General features: G+C 35.9%; 1 protein-coding gene across 4 annotated transcripts in view; it reads right to left on the bottom strand.

Moving 5' to 3' along the window:
- NF1 (neurofibromin 1) overlaps positions 1-17,812 on the bottom strand; it is a 308,789-nt gene that overhangs the window by 215,209 nt on the left and 75,768 nt on the right. For all 4 annotated transcript variants that reach the window (XM_053567657.1, XM_053567660.1, XM_053567661.1 and 1 more), the window contains exons 5-8: positions 16,126-16,232; positions 10,671-10,738; positions 10,378-10,453; positions 9,534-9,700 (exon numbers count right to left, since the gene is read on the bottom strand). In XM_053567657.1, coding sequence (XP_053423632.1) covers positions 9,534-9,700; positions 10,378-10,453; positions 10,671-10,738; positions 16,126-16,232 — 418 coding nt within the window. The remainder of the gene's footprint in view (positions 1-9,533; positions 9,701-10,377; positions 10,454-10,670; positions 10,739-16,125; positions 16,233-17,812) is intronic.

Raw genomic sequence — 17,812 nt, 5'->3', positions numbered from 1 at the left:
GAAACTTCTCTGAAGAAGACAGGCTCATGGCCTACACACATATGAAAAAATGCTCATCATCCTTAATCATCAGAAAAATGCAAATCAAAAGTACTTTGAGATATCATCTGACTCAAAGTACTTTTGATTAGCCCACATCACAAAATCCCAAAACCAGAGAGATGTTAGCATGGTTGTGGAGAAAAGGGAACACTTCTACATTCTGGTGGGAATGCAAACTAATACGTTCCTTTTGGAAAGATGTTTGGAGAACACTTAAGAGATCTAAAAACAGACCTGCCATTCCATCCTACAATTCCTCTACTAGGTATATTTCCAGAAGAACAAAAGTTACATTATAACAAAGATATTTGCACCAAAATGTTTATTGCAGCTCAATTCATAATTGCTAAGTCATGGAAGAAGCCCAAGTGTCCATCGACCTATGAATGGATTAATAAATTGTGGTGTATGTACACCATGGAATATTATGCAGCCTTAAAGAAAGATGGAGACTTTACCTCTTTCATGTTTACATGGATGGAGCTGGAACATATTCTTCTTAGCAAAGTATCTCAAGAATGGAAGAAAAAGTATCCAATGTACTCAGCCCTACTATGAAACCAATTTACAGCTTTCTTATGAAAGCTATAACCCAATTATAACCCAAGAAGAAGGGGGATGAGGTAAGGGGAGCAGGAGGGGAGGGGGAAGGATGGGTGAAAGCAGGGTAATTAGTGGGACCACACCTACGTGCATCTTACAAGGGTACATGTGAAATTTACAGGTGAAGAATATAAATGTCTTAACACAATAACTAAGAAAATGCCTTGAAGGCTATGTTAACCAGTTTGATGAAAATATTTCAAACTGTATATAAAACCAGCAAATTGTACCCCATGACCGCATTAATGTACACAGCTTTTATTAAAAAAAAAAAAAACAAAACAGAAATTCTTTAAAAACTTAAAAATAGAATTAGCACATGATCTACCATTCTATTGTTAGTTATGTATCTGAAAGAACTGAAAGCAGATTCTCGGAGTTATTTGGACACCTATATTGTAACAGCTTTATTCACAATAACCAGAAGGTAGAAGCAACCCAAACAGCCACTGGCAGATAAATTTGGATAATTAAGATGTTGGCATATACAAACAACAGAATATGATTCAGCCTTTAAAAGGAAGAAAATTCTGAGGTGCTACAACATGAATGAACTTTGTGGACATTACGCTAAGTGAAATAAGCCAGTCACAAAAAGACATATACTCCATGATTACACTCATAGGAGGTACATAAAGTAGTCAAATCCACAGCGACAGAAAGCAGAAAGGGGGCTGCCAGGGAGTAAGGTAGTAGAGAATAGGAAGTTATTTAATTGATACAGAGTTTCAGTTTTGGAAGATAAAAAAATTGGGGGGAGACTGGACACATAACAATGAATTATCCTTAGCAATTAATTTAAGCATAACAAACTGTATACTTAAAAATGGTTGAGGTGGTAAATTTTATGTATGTGTATTTCACCACAAAAAAAATTTTAAGGGGGTGGCGCCTGTGGCTCAGTGAGCAGGGCGCCGGCCCCATATGCCGAAGGTGGCGGGTTCAAACCCAGCCCCGGCCAAACTGCAACAAAAAAATAGCCGGGCGTTGTGGCGGGCGCCTGTAGTCCCAGCTGCGGGAGGCTGAGGCAAGAGAATCGCGTAAGCCCAAGAGTTAGAGGTTGCTGTGAGCCGTGTGACACCACAGCACTCTACCGTGGGCGGTACAGTGAGACTCTGTCCCTACAAAAAAAAAAAAAATTTAAGAGGAAACAGAAAAACTACATAGATCATAAGGATTCAGCAGCTTGAAAAAGGGATCAATGAGTTATTTTATATAAACAGATACAGAAGCTAGTTCTAGAAATAGCCATAAGAAACCAGTACTTGTACCAGTAGACTACTTGACTCAGGAGAAAAAGTACAAACTGAAGATGGGAGGCCAGCAAGAGGCATTGCCACTGAATGCCCTTTCTGATGGACAGTGAGATTTTCCATTATGTCAATTTATTATATTACCATTAACGATTATAAGCAGAAGTCAAAGGAAAACTTAAAATCATAATGATTTTATAAGTGATTTCTACCTAATCAGGTCACTTTTATTATTTAAATTATTCCAGACCATGGATATGGAGAGAAGGGAACACTTTTACACTGTTGGTGGGACCACAAACTGATATAACCTCTTTGGAAAGAAGTATGGAGAATTCTCAAAGAATTCAAAGTAGACATCCCATTTGATCCTGCGATCGCATTACTGGGCATCTACCCAAAAGAAAAAAAATCATTTTATCATAAGGACATTTGCACTAGATTGTTTATTTTATTTTTATTTTTTAATTGTTTTTTATTAAATCATAACTTTGTACATTGATGCATTTATGGGGTTCAGGGTACTACTGCTTCAATATTTTTTTAAAAATTTTTTTATTAAATCATAACTTTGTTGCACTAGATTGTTTAAAGCAGCTCAATTTACAATCACCAAAATGTGGAAACAATCTAAATGCCCACTAACTCAGAAATGGATTAACAAACTGTGGAATATGTATACCATGGAACATTAACCCGCCATTAAAAAAGATGGAGACTTTCCATCTTCTGTATTAACTTGGATGGAGTTGAAATACATTATTCTTAGTAAAGTATCACAAGAATGGAGAGGCAAGTATCCACGCTTGGTGCCTGTAGCTCAGTGGTTAGGATGCTGGCCATATACGCCAGGGCTGGTAAGTTTGAACCCAGCACAGGCCTGCTAAACAACAATAATGACTACAAAAAAAAAAAAAAAAATAGCTGGGCATTGTAGCAGGCGCCTGTAGTCCCAGCTACTTGGGAGGCTAAGGCAAGAGAATAGCTTAAGCCCAAGAGTTGGGAGGTTGCTGTGAGCTGTGATGCCACAGTACTCTACCGAGGGTAATACAGTAATACTTTGTCTTAAAAAAAAAAAAAAAAGATATATGTTCCTATCAACTGCCCATTTTTTAACTGGATTATTTTTTGCTATTGAGATGCTTGAGTTCCTTGTGTATTCCAGATATTAATCCCCTGTTGGACAAACAGTTTGCAAATATGTTTTCTCCTTCTGTAGGTTGTCGTTTCATTCTGTTGATTGTTTCCTTTGCATTACTGTTATTTTTAAAAGAAAAGTTACTTAAATGCTTGGCAATAAGAGATTTTAAAATATGGTATATTGAAGCCAAGACATGGTGGCATGTGCCTATAGTCCCAGATACTCCAGACCATCCCGAACAACATAGCAGGACCCCATTTCTTTGTGTGTGTGTGTGTGTGTGTGTGTGTGTGTGTGTGTGTGTGTGTGTGATTTTTGGCCGGGGCTGGGTTTGAACCCACCACCTCCAGCATATGGGACCAGCGCCCTACTCCTTGAGCCACAGATGCGGCCCAAGACCCCATTTCTTAAAAATATGTATGATATACTGAATTTGTGAATCATCATACAGCAGTTAAGAACAATGACCTAGATGAACAATGGTTCTCAAACTTCAGTATGCATCACAATCACTTAGAAGACTTGATAAAAATGGGTTGCTAGGTGTGGGACCCACCTGCAGGGATTCTGATTCAGCAGTCCTGTTAGGGACCTAAGAATCTTCATTTCTAGCAAGTTTCCAGGTGATGCTTCCGCTGAAGTGTTTCACACTTTGAGAAACAACTGAACTAGATAACTGTATCTTTCTGTCTATTCTCCCCCCATATAAACATATAAAAGCTACAATAGGGCAACACCAGTGGCTCGGGCGCTGGCCCCATATACTGAGGGTGGCAGGTTCAAACCCAGCCCGGCCAAACTGCAACAAAAAACTAGCCGGCGTTGTGGCGGGCGCTGTAGTCCCAGCTACTCGGAGACTGAGGCAAGAGAATCGCCTAAGCCCAGGAGTTGGAGGTTGCTATGAGCTGTGTGACGCCACGGCACTCTACCAAGGGCCATAAAAAAATAAATAAATAAAAGATACACTAGAAGAGTCCAAATCTAACTCTACGAAGTGGCTGTCCCTGGAGAAGGAGGAGGAATTAGTGAAATCAAAGGAGATTTTTAATTAAATAAGAATTGGTTGTTCAATTTTTTTAATTATATACAAAAAGAAAGATAAGCAATATATCAAAATATTAACAGGAGTATGAGAAACTGTTACATTCATTTCTGCTAAAACAAAGGAAATAACTGACTAGAAAAACATTTACATCAGACTAAAAATAAAGGATTGCTGCTCCTTATTTAAATTAACTGGAGACTGGCAAGTAACAATAGAAAAATAGGTACAGGAAGTGAACAGACACTTTGATAAAGAAAACATGCAAATCCTCAAGAACCATATGAAATGATCCCGAACCTAATTTTAAGGGGAATAAAAATTAAAATGAGATACTATCTTTCTTCTCTACAAATATTCATTTGAGTATCTTACTTCTCTCATTGGAAAACTAATGTTGGAATCATTAATACATTTTTCTCTTTTTTTTTTTTTGTAGAGACAGAGTCTCACTTTATGGCCCTCGGTAGAGTGCCGTGGCCTCACACAGCTCACAGCAACCTCCAACTCCTGGGCTTAAGCAATTCTCTTGCCTCAGCCTCCCGAGTAGCCGGGACCACAGGCGCCCGCCACAACGCCCGGCTATTTTTTGGTTGCAGTTTGGCCGGGGCCGGCTTTGAACCCGTCACCCTTGGTATATGGGGCCGGCGCCCTACCGACTGAGCCACAGGCGCCGCCCTACATTTTTCTCTTTTATACCATTTATTAAATATGAATTATTTTTAATTAGCTTCATTGAGGGATAATTAACCTATGAGCATCAGCAATTTTAAATGTACAATTTGACGCACTTTGAGAAAGAATAGTCGTGAAACTACAACCATAATCATAACACAGAACATTTCCATTACTACAAGAAGTACACTAGTGGTCCTTTCCGATTAATTTCCTCCCCTAGCTCCTGCCCCTGGCATCCACTGACCTGCTTTCTGTCCCTGTTTTTGTCTTCTCCAGAAATTTCTTTAAAAGAATTCACATAATTCATGTCATCTCTTGAGTCTGCATTCTTCAGTACTTAGAGTAATGGTTTTGAGATTTACCCATGTTATTGAGTCAGCAGTTAGTTCCTTTTTACTGCAGAGGAATATTCCATTATCTCAAGGTACTACAGCTGGTTTATCCATTCACCAGCTGACGGACATTTGGGCTATTTTCAAATTTAGGCTATTATGAATAAAGCTGTTATAAGCACTGGAATACAAATATTTAAGTAAAAAAGTATGCACCTTTGATATATTTTCATATTATGGTATATAACATAATCTTCATTTTGTCCATAATTATAACTTGCTACCAACATCTATGCATGTGGAGTTACCATCACAAATACAAATGCCAGTATCTATCAGTTAATAGTCTTGTTCCTAATTTTATATTGTTAGCATTCTATGCTTAAAAATTTATATATAATTTTAATGTTAGTATCTAATGTTTTCTTCTTTTTGGAATGACATTCTTTACCAGCTTTCTTGAGGTATGACTGACAAAAACTATGTATAGTTAAAGTGTACAACACTATGTTTTTGATCTACATATATTGTAAAATGGTTACTACAAGCAAGATAATTAACAGAGCCATCACCTTACACAGTTTACCTTTGTGGGGAGTAGTAAGAACACTCTAGATAAAATACTACTATCTTACCTCATTACTGAGGCAAAATTTAAAGAGTTAAAAATAAGTAGTGCTGGGCCAGCACCCGTAGCACAGGAGTTCTGGTGCCAGCCACACACACACAGGCTGAAGGGTTAGAATCTGGCCAGGGCCAACTAAACAACAATGACAACTGCAACAAAAAAATAGCTGGGTGTTGTCGTGGGTGCCTGTGGGCCCAGCTACTCTGGAGGCTGAGGCAAAAGAATCACTTAAGCCCAGGAGTTTGAGGTTGCTGTGAGCTGTGACGCCACAGCACTCTACCGAGGGCAACATAATGATATTCTGTTGGTAGTGCTGATGAGCATTCAGGAAAATAGGCAATCTAATTTAGTGTTGGTAAAATATGACCTGATATAGCTATTTACATTGGGGAATGTATATCTAGTAATAACTATTAAAAATTTTAAATACAAAGGCCCATGACACAGAAATCCCAGTCAGGAATTCTAGTCTACAGATTTAGAAACATCAGTTAAGAATATGTGAACAAAGATACTTACTTACTTAAGGATTAACTATAGTGTCAAAAAACTGAAAACATTTGAATAAATCCATTCACAGTGAAATGGTTGAGTTAATGAGACTCATTAGTATAATAAAATATTATCCAATAACACTAAAAAGAATGTGTTCGATCTCTATCAACTATTTTGAAGAATAATCAGAATATATTCCTAGGCAAATAAAGCAAGATACAGTGCAATATGCATAAAATAATTTCAGTTTAAAATATAAACACTACCACCTTATATGTAATTGTGTGTTTTCATTTGAATGTTTGTATGATCAAGTAGATATGAATAGAAGGATACACACCAGCCATTAACACTGGTTAGTTCAGAAGGAACGTCTAGAAAATACATAAAAAATAAATACATTTTTAAAAATTGAGAAAGATTTAAAGATCTAAATTTTTAACCCAGAAAAAAAATGTAAAATCATACTTCAAAAATCTAGGGGCATGCCAGATAAGAAAGTCACATATTTTATGATTCCATTTATATGAAATGTCTAGACTAGAATAAGCAAATCCACAGAGACAAAAAGTAGTTAACGATTGCCAAGGGATACAGGGAGAGGGCAACAGAGAGTGACCACTAATGGACATTGGGTTACTGTGGGGGAAGATGAAAATGTTCTGGAACTAGACAGCAGTGACAATCATACAACTTTGTATGTCACTGCTATCTAAAGTGAAATCCAATGAATTTTTCACTTCAAAAGGGTGAACTTTATGGTACATGAATTATATGTCAATAAAATAAATGAATAAAAATCTTGGAGAAAGAGAGGTCTGACCAAAAAAGCCAGGAGACAAAAAAAGAATAAGACTGAGTTGATTACATGCAAATTTTAAATATCTACCAATATGCAGCAAAAAGAACTGTGTAACTAAAGTTTAACTAAAGGAATGTTAACTAACTTCCTTCAGTGTAACTAAAGTTTAAAAAGAGAAATCAAATAAAAAATGCTCATACGTATGCCCTAAAAATCAATAAAAGACAAATAATTCAATGAAGATATAAATGACCAAGAAACATTTAGAAAGATAAAGTTGTGATCATGAAAACAAATTCGCTTCAGTACTACTGAATTTATAGTAGCTTTTTACTTATTTCTATTTTCCCAATAAACAGAAACAAAAATATGTATACTATTTTGAAGGGCTCAAAAACAATCTCTTTTACATGAAAAATGGTTCCTCATAATAGAAAAGTTAGGATATAGACCTAAGTAGAGTACCATAAAATCACAGACTCTCAAAGATTACCTAGGTCATTTATTTACCCTTTCATGCATAAATTCCCTGTCCAATATTTCTACAAAGTACTGAGTCATTCTGCTGATTTAGAACATCTCCATCTATAAGCAAATCACACAAGAACCTACTTCATATGTTTACTCAGCCAAAACTATTTCTCTCAAAGTAGCACAATAAGAAAAAATGGATTTGCAAAACAAAGTGCATCCTTAAATTTAAATATAATAAGATCAATACTCAGCTCTTAGTTTAAAAAAACTGTGACCCTTGGGTGCTGTCTTTTTTTTTTGAAAGACAGAGTCTCACTTTATCACCCTTGAAGAAATTGGCCTGGGAGAATTTTTTACGAGGAGGACCCCCACTGGCAATTGAAGCAACACCAAAAATATATTTCTGGGATCTGATCAAACTAAAAAGCTTCTGCACAGACAAAAAGCACAATAAGTAAAACAAGCAGATAGCCTTCAGAATGGGAGAAGATCTTTGCAGGTAATGTTTCCGACAAAGGTCTGCTAACTAGAATCCACAGAGAACTCAAACTAATCAATAAGGAAAGAACAAAAAAAAACCATTTCATTGAGGGCAAGAAGCTTCTCTGAAGAAGACAAGCACATGGCCTACAGACACATGAAAAAATGCTCATCATCCTTAGTCATCAGAGAAATGCAAATCAAAACGACTTTGAGATATCATCTAATTCTAGTAAGATTAGCCCATATGACAAAATCCCAAAACTTCAGATGCTGGCGTGGATGTGGAGGGAAGGGAACACTTCTACACAGCTGGTAGAAATGCAAGCTAATGCGTCCTTTCTGGAAAGAAGTTTGGAGAACACTCAAGGAACTAAAAGTAGATCTGCCATTCAACCCTGCAATTCCTCTACTAGGTATATACCCAGATGATCAAAAATCATTTTACAACAAAGACATTTGCATCAGAAAGTTTACTGCAGCCCAATTCATAACTGCCAAATCACGGAAGCAACCCAAGAGCCCATCAACCCAATGGATTAACAAATTGCGGTATATGTATACCATGGAATACTATACAGCCTCAAAAAAGATGGTGATTTTACACCTTTTATGTTTACCTGGATGGAGCATATTCTTCTTAGTAAAGTATCTCAAGAATGGAAGAAAAAGTATCCAATGTACTCAATACTATTATGAAACCAATATATAATCATCATACAAATGATAAAACAAAACTACAGTCCAGAAAAGAGGAGGGAAGAGGAGGGAGAGGAAGAGGAGGGAAGAGGAGGGGAGACTGGGAGGAGAGAGGGTATTTGGTGGGATCTCATCTAATGTGCATAATGCAATGGTGCATTTTAAAACTATTAAGAGTATAAATGTCTTACCACAACAAATAAGTGAGGTAATGGTTACATTAACAAGTTTGATGTAAACTTTCCATACTGTATATCAAATCAGTACATTGTACCCCATACATGCATTAATGTACACTTACGATTTAATAAAATTTTTTTAAATAAAATTGTACCATTAAAAAATATAAAAAATTGTGACTCTTAAAATTACCAGTTGTTACAGCACCAATACCACTATAGATGGTGCACATGATAGCCTAGTAAAACCCTGTGAAAATTGTTCTAAAACACCTAAAATGAGTCCCTAGACAATTTCAGTAGCACTGAGTAGAAACACACCTAATTACACACACATAACACACTATAAAAGTGATGAAGCCTAGTAGTATAACCCTTGCAGTGAATTTTAGAGAAACTATGCTTAACATTAAGAGGGATCATTCAGTCTTCTCTGACAAAAAAAAAAAAGAAACTAAGGGATTGTTTTAAATCTTTGATCATTGTGTAGTATTATTTAACTCTCCTCCAAATAAAATTATGTATGTCTCTGCTAAGGCCAGCAAAGAGATCTAAAATGATAATAATTTAAACGGTCCCCTGAAGTCATTTGTTTAAAGAATGATGAGCCTCAAGTAATACACACTTTGAGTAAAATAAACTATTTCACATCTGAACATAATGGAAATTATTTTGCCCTCCTCACCTTATTCATGTTGTTTTCATCAACCACTTCCTTGGATATATTGGATATATCCTGGATTATTTCTGGACACAAGATAAGGAGAATGATTTGTAGTGGCCAAACTGCTGCTTTACGTTTGGTGCTTTCAGCAAAACCATCCACCAAGTCAAATAGCTTTTCTGCACACTCTACATGAAAAATGTATTAAATGACATTATTAGATGAGAAAAAAGTCCCTGGGATTAAACTAAAAGCTAGCACTATCCAAAACCCAAAGGCCACATTTTAAAATATAAAGTTGGAAGTTCACTTAAACAACTACACAAATCCATTCAGGTAAGTAGACATAGAATGCACTGTTGTTCATGTGTTAGAAGAGCTATCTTGATTCATCCTGAAAAAGTACACACTTTAGAATGGCTGATCGTGAGGTTAGTCTCAATGTGCAGAGCGTTATACAAAGTATGATGTACCCAAGACTAGAGAGCTTCCCAAACAGAATTACCAAAGTTCTCCAGGAGTTTGTGTTCTCTACTATGCAGCTGTGTTCTGAAAATTCTTACATTATAGCTAAGAATATTACTACTTTATACATATTTCCCTAAATACAAAATAAAACAGAGTACAAAAAAGTGCTTCTCTGTAAGAAAAAGGCAAAGCTTCTATAAAACTTGTGTGTACTTCCTCAAAGGAAAGGAAAAGGGTTGAGAAATAATTGAGAAATATGAGGAAAAACAGTATCTTCTATTTGATATCAGTTAACAATAGATGGCATAAATGCACCTTTATAACAAAAATAACTTGGTAAGTAATAGGTTTTTACCTCATAAGAGTTTAAAAGACAAAATATCAATCTCATCCTTACCAGCCATATCAGTCTGTGGAATCTGGTATAGTTTTGTAAATTCATCTGGGTAGTTTTCTACCCAGTTCCAAAATGCCTACAAATAACAAAACACGTATCTTTATACAAAATAAGTGACCTTTTCTTTATATAGTAAATACAATGTCACAAACTTCTAATTTCCTTCATAAGAATATTACAATGTATTCTTCCTAAAACTTAATGTGAAACTATCACTTATTCAAAATGCTAATAAAGACAGCAAAATTTATAACCAAAACCAAAATTTAAATACCAAAGAGGTTGTAACTTACCTTTTCTAGGCTATTTATAACTGCTAACTGTGCAACCTTCTTTAGGGCTTTAAATTTAAATGCTGTTTCTGGGGGGGAAATTAATAAACTCTAATTAGTTAACACAAATATAGCTTAGAGCTACTAGCAAAAATAACTTTCCTTGTATGTATTACTTTTGTTGCACTATTATTTGTAAGCAATGAAAGGGTAAAGACAAAATTAATATAAATATAAAACTCACTAGTCAGGTCTGCTAGAGACAAAATTCTATAAAACACAAATACAGCTTGAACTTTCAAGACTGTTTTTCCCTATTTTTCCTTTGCAACAGGGTCTTGCAGTGTTGCCAGGCTGGAGTATGACATGATCACAGCTCACTGCAGCCTCTAAATCCTGGATGCAAGTTATCTTCCTGCCTCATCCTCCCAAATAACTGGGACCAAAGTTTACACCACCATACCTGGCTATTTTTTTTTTTAATTTTTGGTAGAGACAGGGTCTCACTATGTTGCTCAAGCTGATCTTGAACACTCCTGGCCTCAAGTAATCCTCTTGTCTCAGCCTCCCAAAGTGCTGGGATTACAGGCATAAGCCACCACACCTGGCCCTTTGTTTTGTTTTTAAGGATAACTTGCTTTTTCAAAAGAATATAAAACACATAGTCATTGTAGAAAATTGAAAAAATATACAACAGTCTAAGGGAAATTTAAAACATCCATGATTCTCCCATTCAGAGACAATTAAACATTTGGTGAATTTTCTTCCATCCTTTTTATTACGCATGTATAAGAAAAACATATTTAACATAACTGAGGTAATATAAGTTATCCCAAACCTGTCCTTTTCACTTTAAATAGCATCCTCATTTTTTTCCTATATCTTTAAAAATTCTTCATATATATTTCTTGATGGCCCTACATACAATAGTAATTACCAGAAATTATACTTATACTTCTTGTATTGAACAATTACAACATGCCATGTATTTTCAGTAGGGTATATCTAATTCTTTCTCAATCTTAATGCTTTCAGTTTGTCCAGCTGCATGTCTAAGGTTATAGATCTAATAAATTATTGAATTGGGCTACAAAGCTATAATCTTTTCAGTATGTTTTGATATTTCTGAATAGTTAAGTCACTGGCTATTTAGATGTTTTCCAGTTGTAACATTCAACTTATTTCTAATATTTCACTAGCATAAATAACTTTAATTAGTTATATACAAATTTTTGTCCCACACTACTCATTATTTCTTTAAGGTAAGTAAATATCTAGAAGTGGAAGTGCTGGGCGCAGTGGCTCATGCATGTAATCCTAGCACTCTTAAGAGACCAAGGTGGGTGGATTTCTTGAGCTCAAGAGTTCAAGACCAGCCCAAGCAAGAGCGAGACCCCATCTCTAAAAAAATTAGCCAGGCGTTGTGGTGGGCACCTATAGTCCCAGCTACCAGCGGGGCGGAGGCCAAGAGAATCGCTTTGAGTCCAAGAGTATGAGGTTGCTGTGAGCTATGATACCACTGCACTCTACTGAGGGCAACAATTAAGACTCTGTCTCAAAAATAAATGAATAAATAACAGTGCTGGGTGTGGTGGCTCACGCCTATAATCCTAGCACTCTGGAAGGCCAAAGCGGGTGCACTGCCTGAGCTCAGGAGTTTGAGACCAGCATGAGCAAAAGTGAGACCCTGTCTCTACTAAAAATAGAAAAATGAGGTAAGAGGATCTCTTTAGCCCAAGAGTTTGAGGTTGCTGTAGGCTATGATGCCACAGCATCTTACCTAGGGTGACAGTGTGAGACTGGGGTAAAAAAAAATAAAAAATCAATATTCAGATTGGGGGGAAAAAAGTTTCCATATTCCTTTTACCATTGTCACTTAGAGCCATCTTTTGCTGGTCTACTTAATACTGGCTTTATACTTTATATATTTATCAATGTATATTCTGAATTCATGTTCATGAGGGAGCTAACTGGAGAAAAGTTACCTCAAGGTAAAAGAAAGTAATTTGTCCACATTTAGTTAGTTTCTCTTATTTGGGTATAGAGAAACATCTCAATTAATTATTATGCGTTGAACATATCTAAGAAAACTGTTCACTCCAACCTCACTAAACAGTTATTAAAATTCATAAAACCCCACTTATACTTCTTAAATTTAATTCACTGAGAGCTCTAAATTCTACAATTCTGTCTCTTAACTGCTCAATGTTTAATGACAGATATTAAAAACTTGCAAATTTCAACTATAAATTGAATGGCAGTTTATTATAATCTAAAATAATTGCTATTCATGTGTTCATATCTCAGCATAACAACAGCAAAAGTAATCCATTTTTTCTTTATTAAAGTTACTGAAAACTGATTTAATTATTGCTTGGCTTCACAATAGTAATGACCTAAAATCATAAATTCTGAACAAAAGCAATACAGATAGAATATAATTTTATATTATTCATCTATAAATACAGCCTTTTTATATCTCTGGTGAAATAGTTTCTGAGTTTCAAGCAAATATAAAGAACAGATATTTCAAAACAGGTTATTTTAAAAATTACACTAAGGCACTGTTCAACATTTCAAAGCTAACATAACTCATTCTCTTTCTTTTAGGTCGGCCATTAAAAACATTAATGTTTGACAATTCCTCAATCAAGATACAAAGGAAAATAAAAGTGTGCACTGCATACTATAAGGTTTCACATTTAAATTAGCCAGGGTCCAACCCCCACTAAAATACCAACATCATACTTTGAAGAAATTGAAAAAATAGTTCTTCATTTTGTATGAAACCTAATATAACCCTGTATAGCCAAGGCAATTCTCTTTTTTTGAGACAGAGCCTCAAGCTATCTGGATAGAGTGCGGTGGTATCACAGCTCACAGCAACCTCCAACTCCTAGGCTCGAGTGATTCTCCTGCCTTCGTCTCCCAAGTATCTGGGGCCAGAGGCACCTGCCACAATGCCCGGCTATTTTTTGGTTGCAGCCATCATTGTTGTTTGGCAGGCCCAGGCTGGATTCGAACCTGCCCACTAAGTTGTATGTGCCTGGTGCCTTAGGCGCTTGAGCCACAGGCCCCGAGCCAAGGCAATTCTTAGGAATAAAAACAAACCCAGAGGCATCATTCAACCAGACTTTAGGCTATACTACAAGTCCATGGTTTACAAGTGATCAAAAAAGCATGGTATTGGCAGAAAAACAGATACATAGAACAGAATAGAAGACCTAGACATAAAACCAGCCTCTTATCACCATCTGATCTTTGATAAAACAAACAAAAGTATACACTGGAGGAAAGAATCCCTATTCAAAAAATTGTGCTGGGATAACTCGATAACACAGGTAAAAGACTAAGACTGAAACTGAACCTGCACCTTTTACCACTTACAAAAATTGACTCAAAATGGATAAAAGATTTAAATCCAAGACACGAAATGATAAAAATCCTAGAAGAAAGCATGGGAAAAACTCTTGAATGTGTCGGCCTAGGGAAATATTTTATGAGGAAGACTTCATTGACAATCGCAACAAAAAAAACGAGACTTAATTAAGACTGATTGTAGGTAAGGTCCCTATTGCAGCTGTGTCCCACACCCAGGAGGTGTGCCATGTCTTTACCTTGTGCCCATTAACTTGGCATACCATACCAAGTTTTCAATATCTGTCATTAAGACTGAATTAATTCAGACTTAAGCTGAATAGCTTTTGCACAGCTAAGGACACAACAATTAAAGCAAACAGACAACTTTTAGAATGGGAGAAGATATTTCCATATTACAAATCTAACAAAGGGCTTATAACTAGAATCTACAGAGAACTCTAATCAATAAAAAAAAGAGCAAACAATCCCATCTATCACTGGGCAACAGACATGAACAGAACCTTCTCTGAAGACAGACAAATGGCCAACAAACATAAGAAAAAATTATCATCATCCCTAATCATCAAAGAGATGCAAACGAAAACTATCAAACCAAGCCCACATCACCAAGTTCCAAAGCTGCAAGTCAAACTGGCATGGCTGTGGAGAGAAGGGAACACTTTTAAACTCATGGTGAGATTACAAACTAATATAGCCTCTTTAGAAAAAAAGTATAGAGAATATCCTCAAAGAACTCAAAATAGACCTTTCATTTGATCCTGCAATCCCATTACTAGGCATCTCCCCAGAAGGAAAGAATCATTTTATCATAAAGACATGTACACTAGATTGTTTATCACAGTTCAATTTATAATCACCAAGACGCAGAAACAACCCATCAACCCATGAATGGATTAATAAAACTGTGGTATACGTATATACCATGGAATACCATTCAGCCATAAAAATAGATGGAGATTTTACATCTTTTGTATTAACCTGGATAGAGTTTGAGAACGTTGTCTTTAGTAAAGGAATCACAAAAATAGAAAAGCAAGAATCCAATGTATTCAATACTAATATGAAGCCAGTAGAAAACTAATACATGCCCACATAAGAGAAAAACTCAATTCAAGTTATGGAGAGAGGGGAGGAGAAAATGAGAAGAGAGGAGGAGAGAGGGGGATTGTATGCTCCCACTTAACGGGCACAAGGTAAAGACATATGGCATGGCAACCTCCTGTGTGTGCAACACAACTACAATAGAAACTGTACCTAACAAACACAAACATTCTACATTTGTACCCTCATCTTAACCTGAAATTTTTTTTAAATGCAATAAATAAATTAGCCAGGGTATAATAATACCTAAAACAAAAGAACAATTTTTATACAATGAAACTTAGGTATTCACACTCAGTTTATGAATAATACTCATTGATACTTGATTTCTATTAACACCTCATTGCTATGACAGAATTTCTCTCAGTTCCTTCTGATAGTTTATTTCAATCCACATAATCATGTAAAGCACTCCCCAAAGCTTTAAAATCACATATTAGGTGTTACAATACTCCCAAGTGGAACTACTACTGACATGTTCTACAGGGAAGCAATATGAGGCACTCAAAGGTTAAAGGACCTTATCATGTTGTAAAGCCAGTCAGTAAGTTAGTAAGAGAGCTGAAACCCTGGCTCAATCCATCCTCTCACCATAAGATCGCAATTTTCCAGTTCCATTCTGCAATGAAACTTTGACATTCTGCTAAAGACTCTTCTTACAAGAGCTAAACAGGTAACTTTCAAAGCCGTCCTTAAGAATAAAATTCCAGAAAAATTAAATAGCAACACCCTTATGTTCCCTTTATTAAATGCAAAAATTATAGTTGAATAAAACTTTCCATTGCCAGGATTTATGATATTCATTTTCTCTATTACATTATTTTCAAAGATTTGGAAATGAGTAAATCATAAGTATTATTGGCCATTTCACAAAAACACTTGCATTACAAAATCATTTTGATGTTTCAGTTCAACACAATTAATATAATTAGTACCATACTGGTTTTTAACCCAGTGATTAATTTCAGATATATCATCGTACATTTAAACTTACCCTTCAGGAGTCGTTTTAATTTTGCACAATCCACATTGATATACTGTAATAATTCTATATCATGAACATCCACATTGTCTTCTGAACAAACGGTCAATTCCTGTAACCTGAAAAGTAAAAACCAAAAATAAATTATCAAATCAAATATTAAGATATTCTGAAATTCAACAGTTTCTTTCCCCAATGATGAGTTTATAAGAGTAAAGACATAAATAAGGGAATAAATATTCCTTATAAAAATCTAAAGAAACACGAGGCAGGTGGATTGCCTGAGCTCATAGGTTCGAGGCTAGCCTGAGCAAGAGCAAGACCCCCGTCTCTAAAATTAGCCAGGCATTGTGGCAGGTGCCCATAATCCCAGCCACTCGAGAGCTGAGGCAAGAGAATCACATGAGCCCAAGAGTTTGAGATTGCTATGAGCTATAACGCCATAGCACTCTACTGAAGGCAACAAAATGAGACTCTGTCTCAAAAAAAAAAAACTAAAGAAACAAATAATTTAAGAGACATGATAAAAGAAATCACAATGATTCAGTAAACTTAGTATCCCTATCTTTAAAATTGAGGTGCTTAAAGAAATTTTCATACTTTTAGCCAGGGTTCTTTAGGAAAATGAGTCAACTCCAGGATTGGAGCAAAAGATATCCAAGATGAACCTAGGTCACCTTGAGCTTGAAAACAAGTAAACTATCAACTACCAGAGTCATGTTAAAAAATCACATAGCTATGCATTTAAAGGGGCTCCCAACATTTAAAAAAGAGATAATTCAAGCATCAAAAGAATGTCTAAAACAACTGAAACCTATATAAAAGATAAAAATCCTTATTTATAAAAAGATAAAAACTCTTATGAGTCTGTAGGAATATTGGGGGGGGGACCTCATAGGTAACCTTTCACAGCTGTTAGGGTAACTAGTGCTGAAAATGAGTAACTATCATCATGTCTCAATCCTGTATTCCCTATGTTGAGTGTATTGCAAGATAATTCAGTAAGTAATTAAGCAAAAAAAAATGTTGTTTTTTTTTTTTTAGAGAGAGAGTCTCACTTTATCACCCTTGGTACAGTGCTGTGACGTCAGAGCTCACCAGCAACCTCCAACTCCTGGGGTTAGGCGATTCTCTTGCCTCACTCAGCCTCCCAAATAGCTGGGACTATAGGCCACCTGCCACAATGCCTGGCAATTTTTGTTGTTGCAGTTTGGCTGGGGCCAAGTTCGAACCCACCACCCTCGATATATGGGGCCAGCACCCTACCCACTGAGCCACAGACGCTGCCCAGCAAAAATCTTTTATAAGAATCACAATTTTTTTTTATAAGAATCACAATTTAAAAATAAAGAATAAATGACAGAATTGAAGATGTTATCACTTTGCAATATCTAATGAAATGACAAATCTAAGCAACGACCATCAGTGGTTACTAAAACCATCAGGTAAAAATTTTATGGAAAACTTTAAAATGAATAAATAATGCTGTTAACATGTATATCTAACAGCTGATTAGAACACAACAGGTAGGATAATATGACAACAGGAATTACATAGAACCAGCTGTAAAGTATTCTTGTCCCCTCAGCCAAATGAACCTGAATCCAATTAAACAGTCAAATAGAGAGTGTAGAAAATGTTACAAGGCAAATGACCCAGACCAACAAATAAACAGCATGAAAAAAATGGGGAGAGAGGT

Source organism: Nycticebus coucang, chromosome 18, assembly GCF_027406575.1.
Source record: "Nycticebus coucang isolate mNycCou1 chromosome 18, mNycCou1.pri, whole genome shotgun sequence".
NCBI lineage: Eukaryota > Metazoa > Chordata > Mammalia > Primates > Lorisidae > Nycticebus > Nycticebus coucang.
The sequence above is the reverse complement of the archived record's forward strand: the minus strand, read 5'-3'. Positions and strand labels throughout refer to the sequence as shown.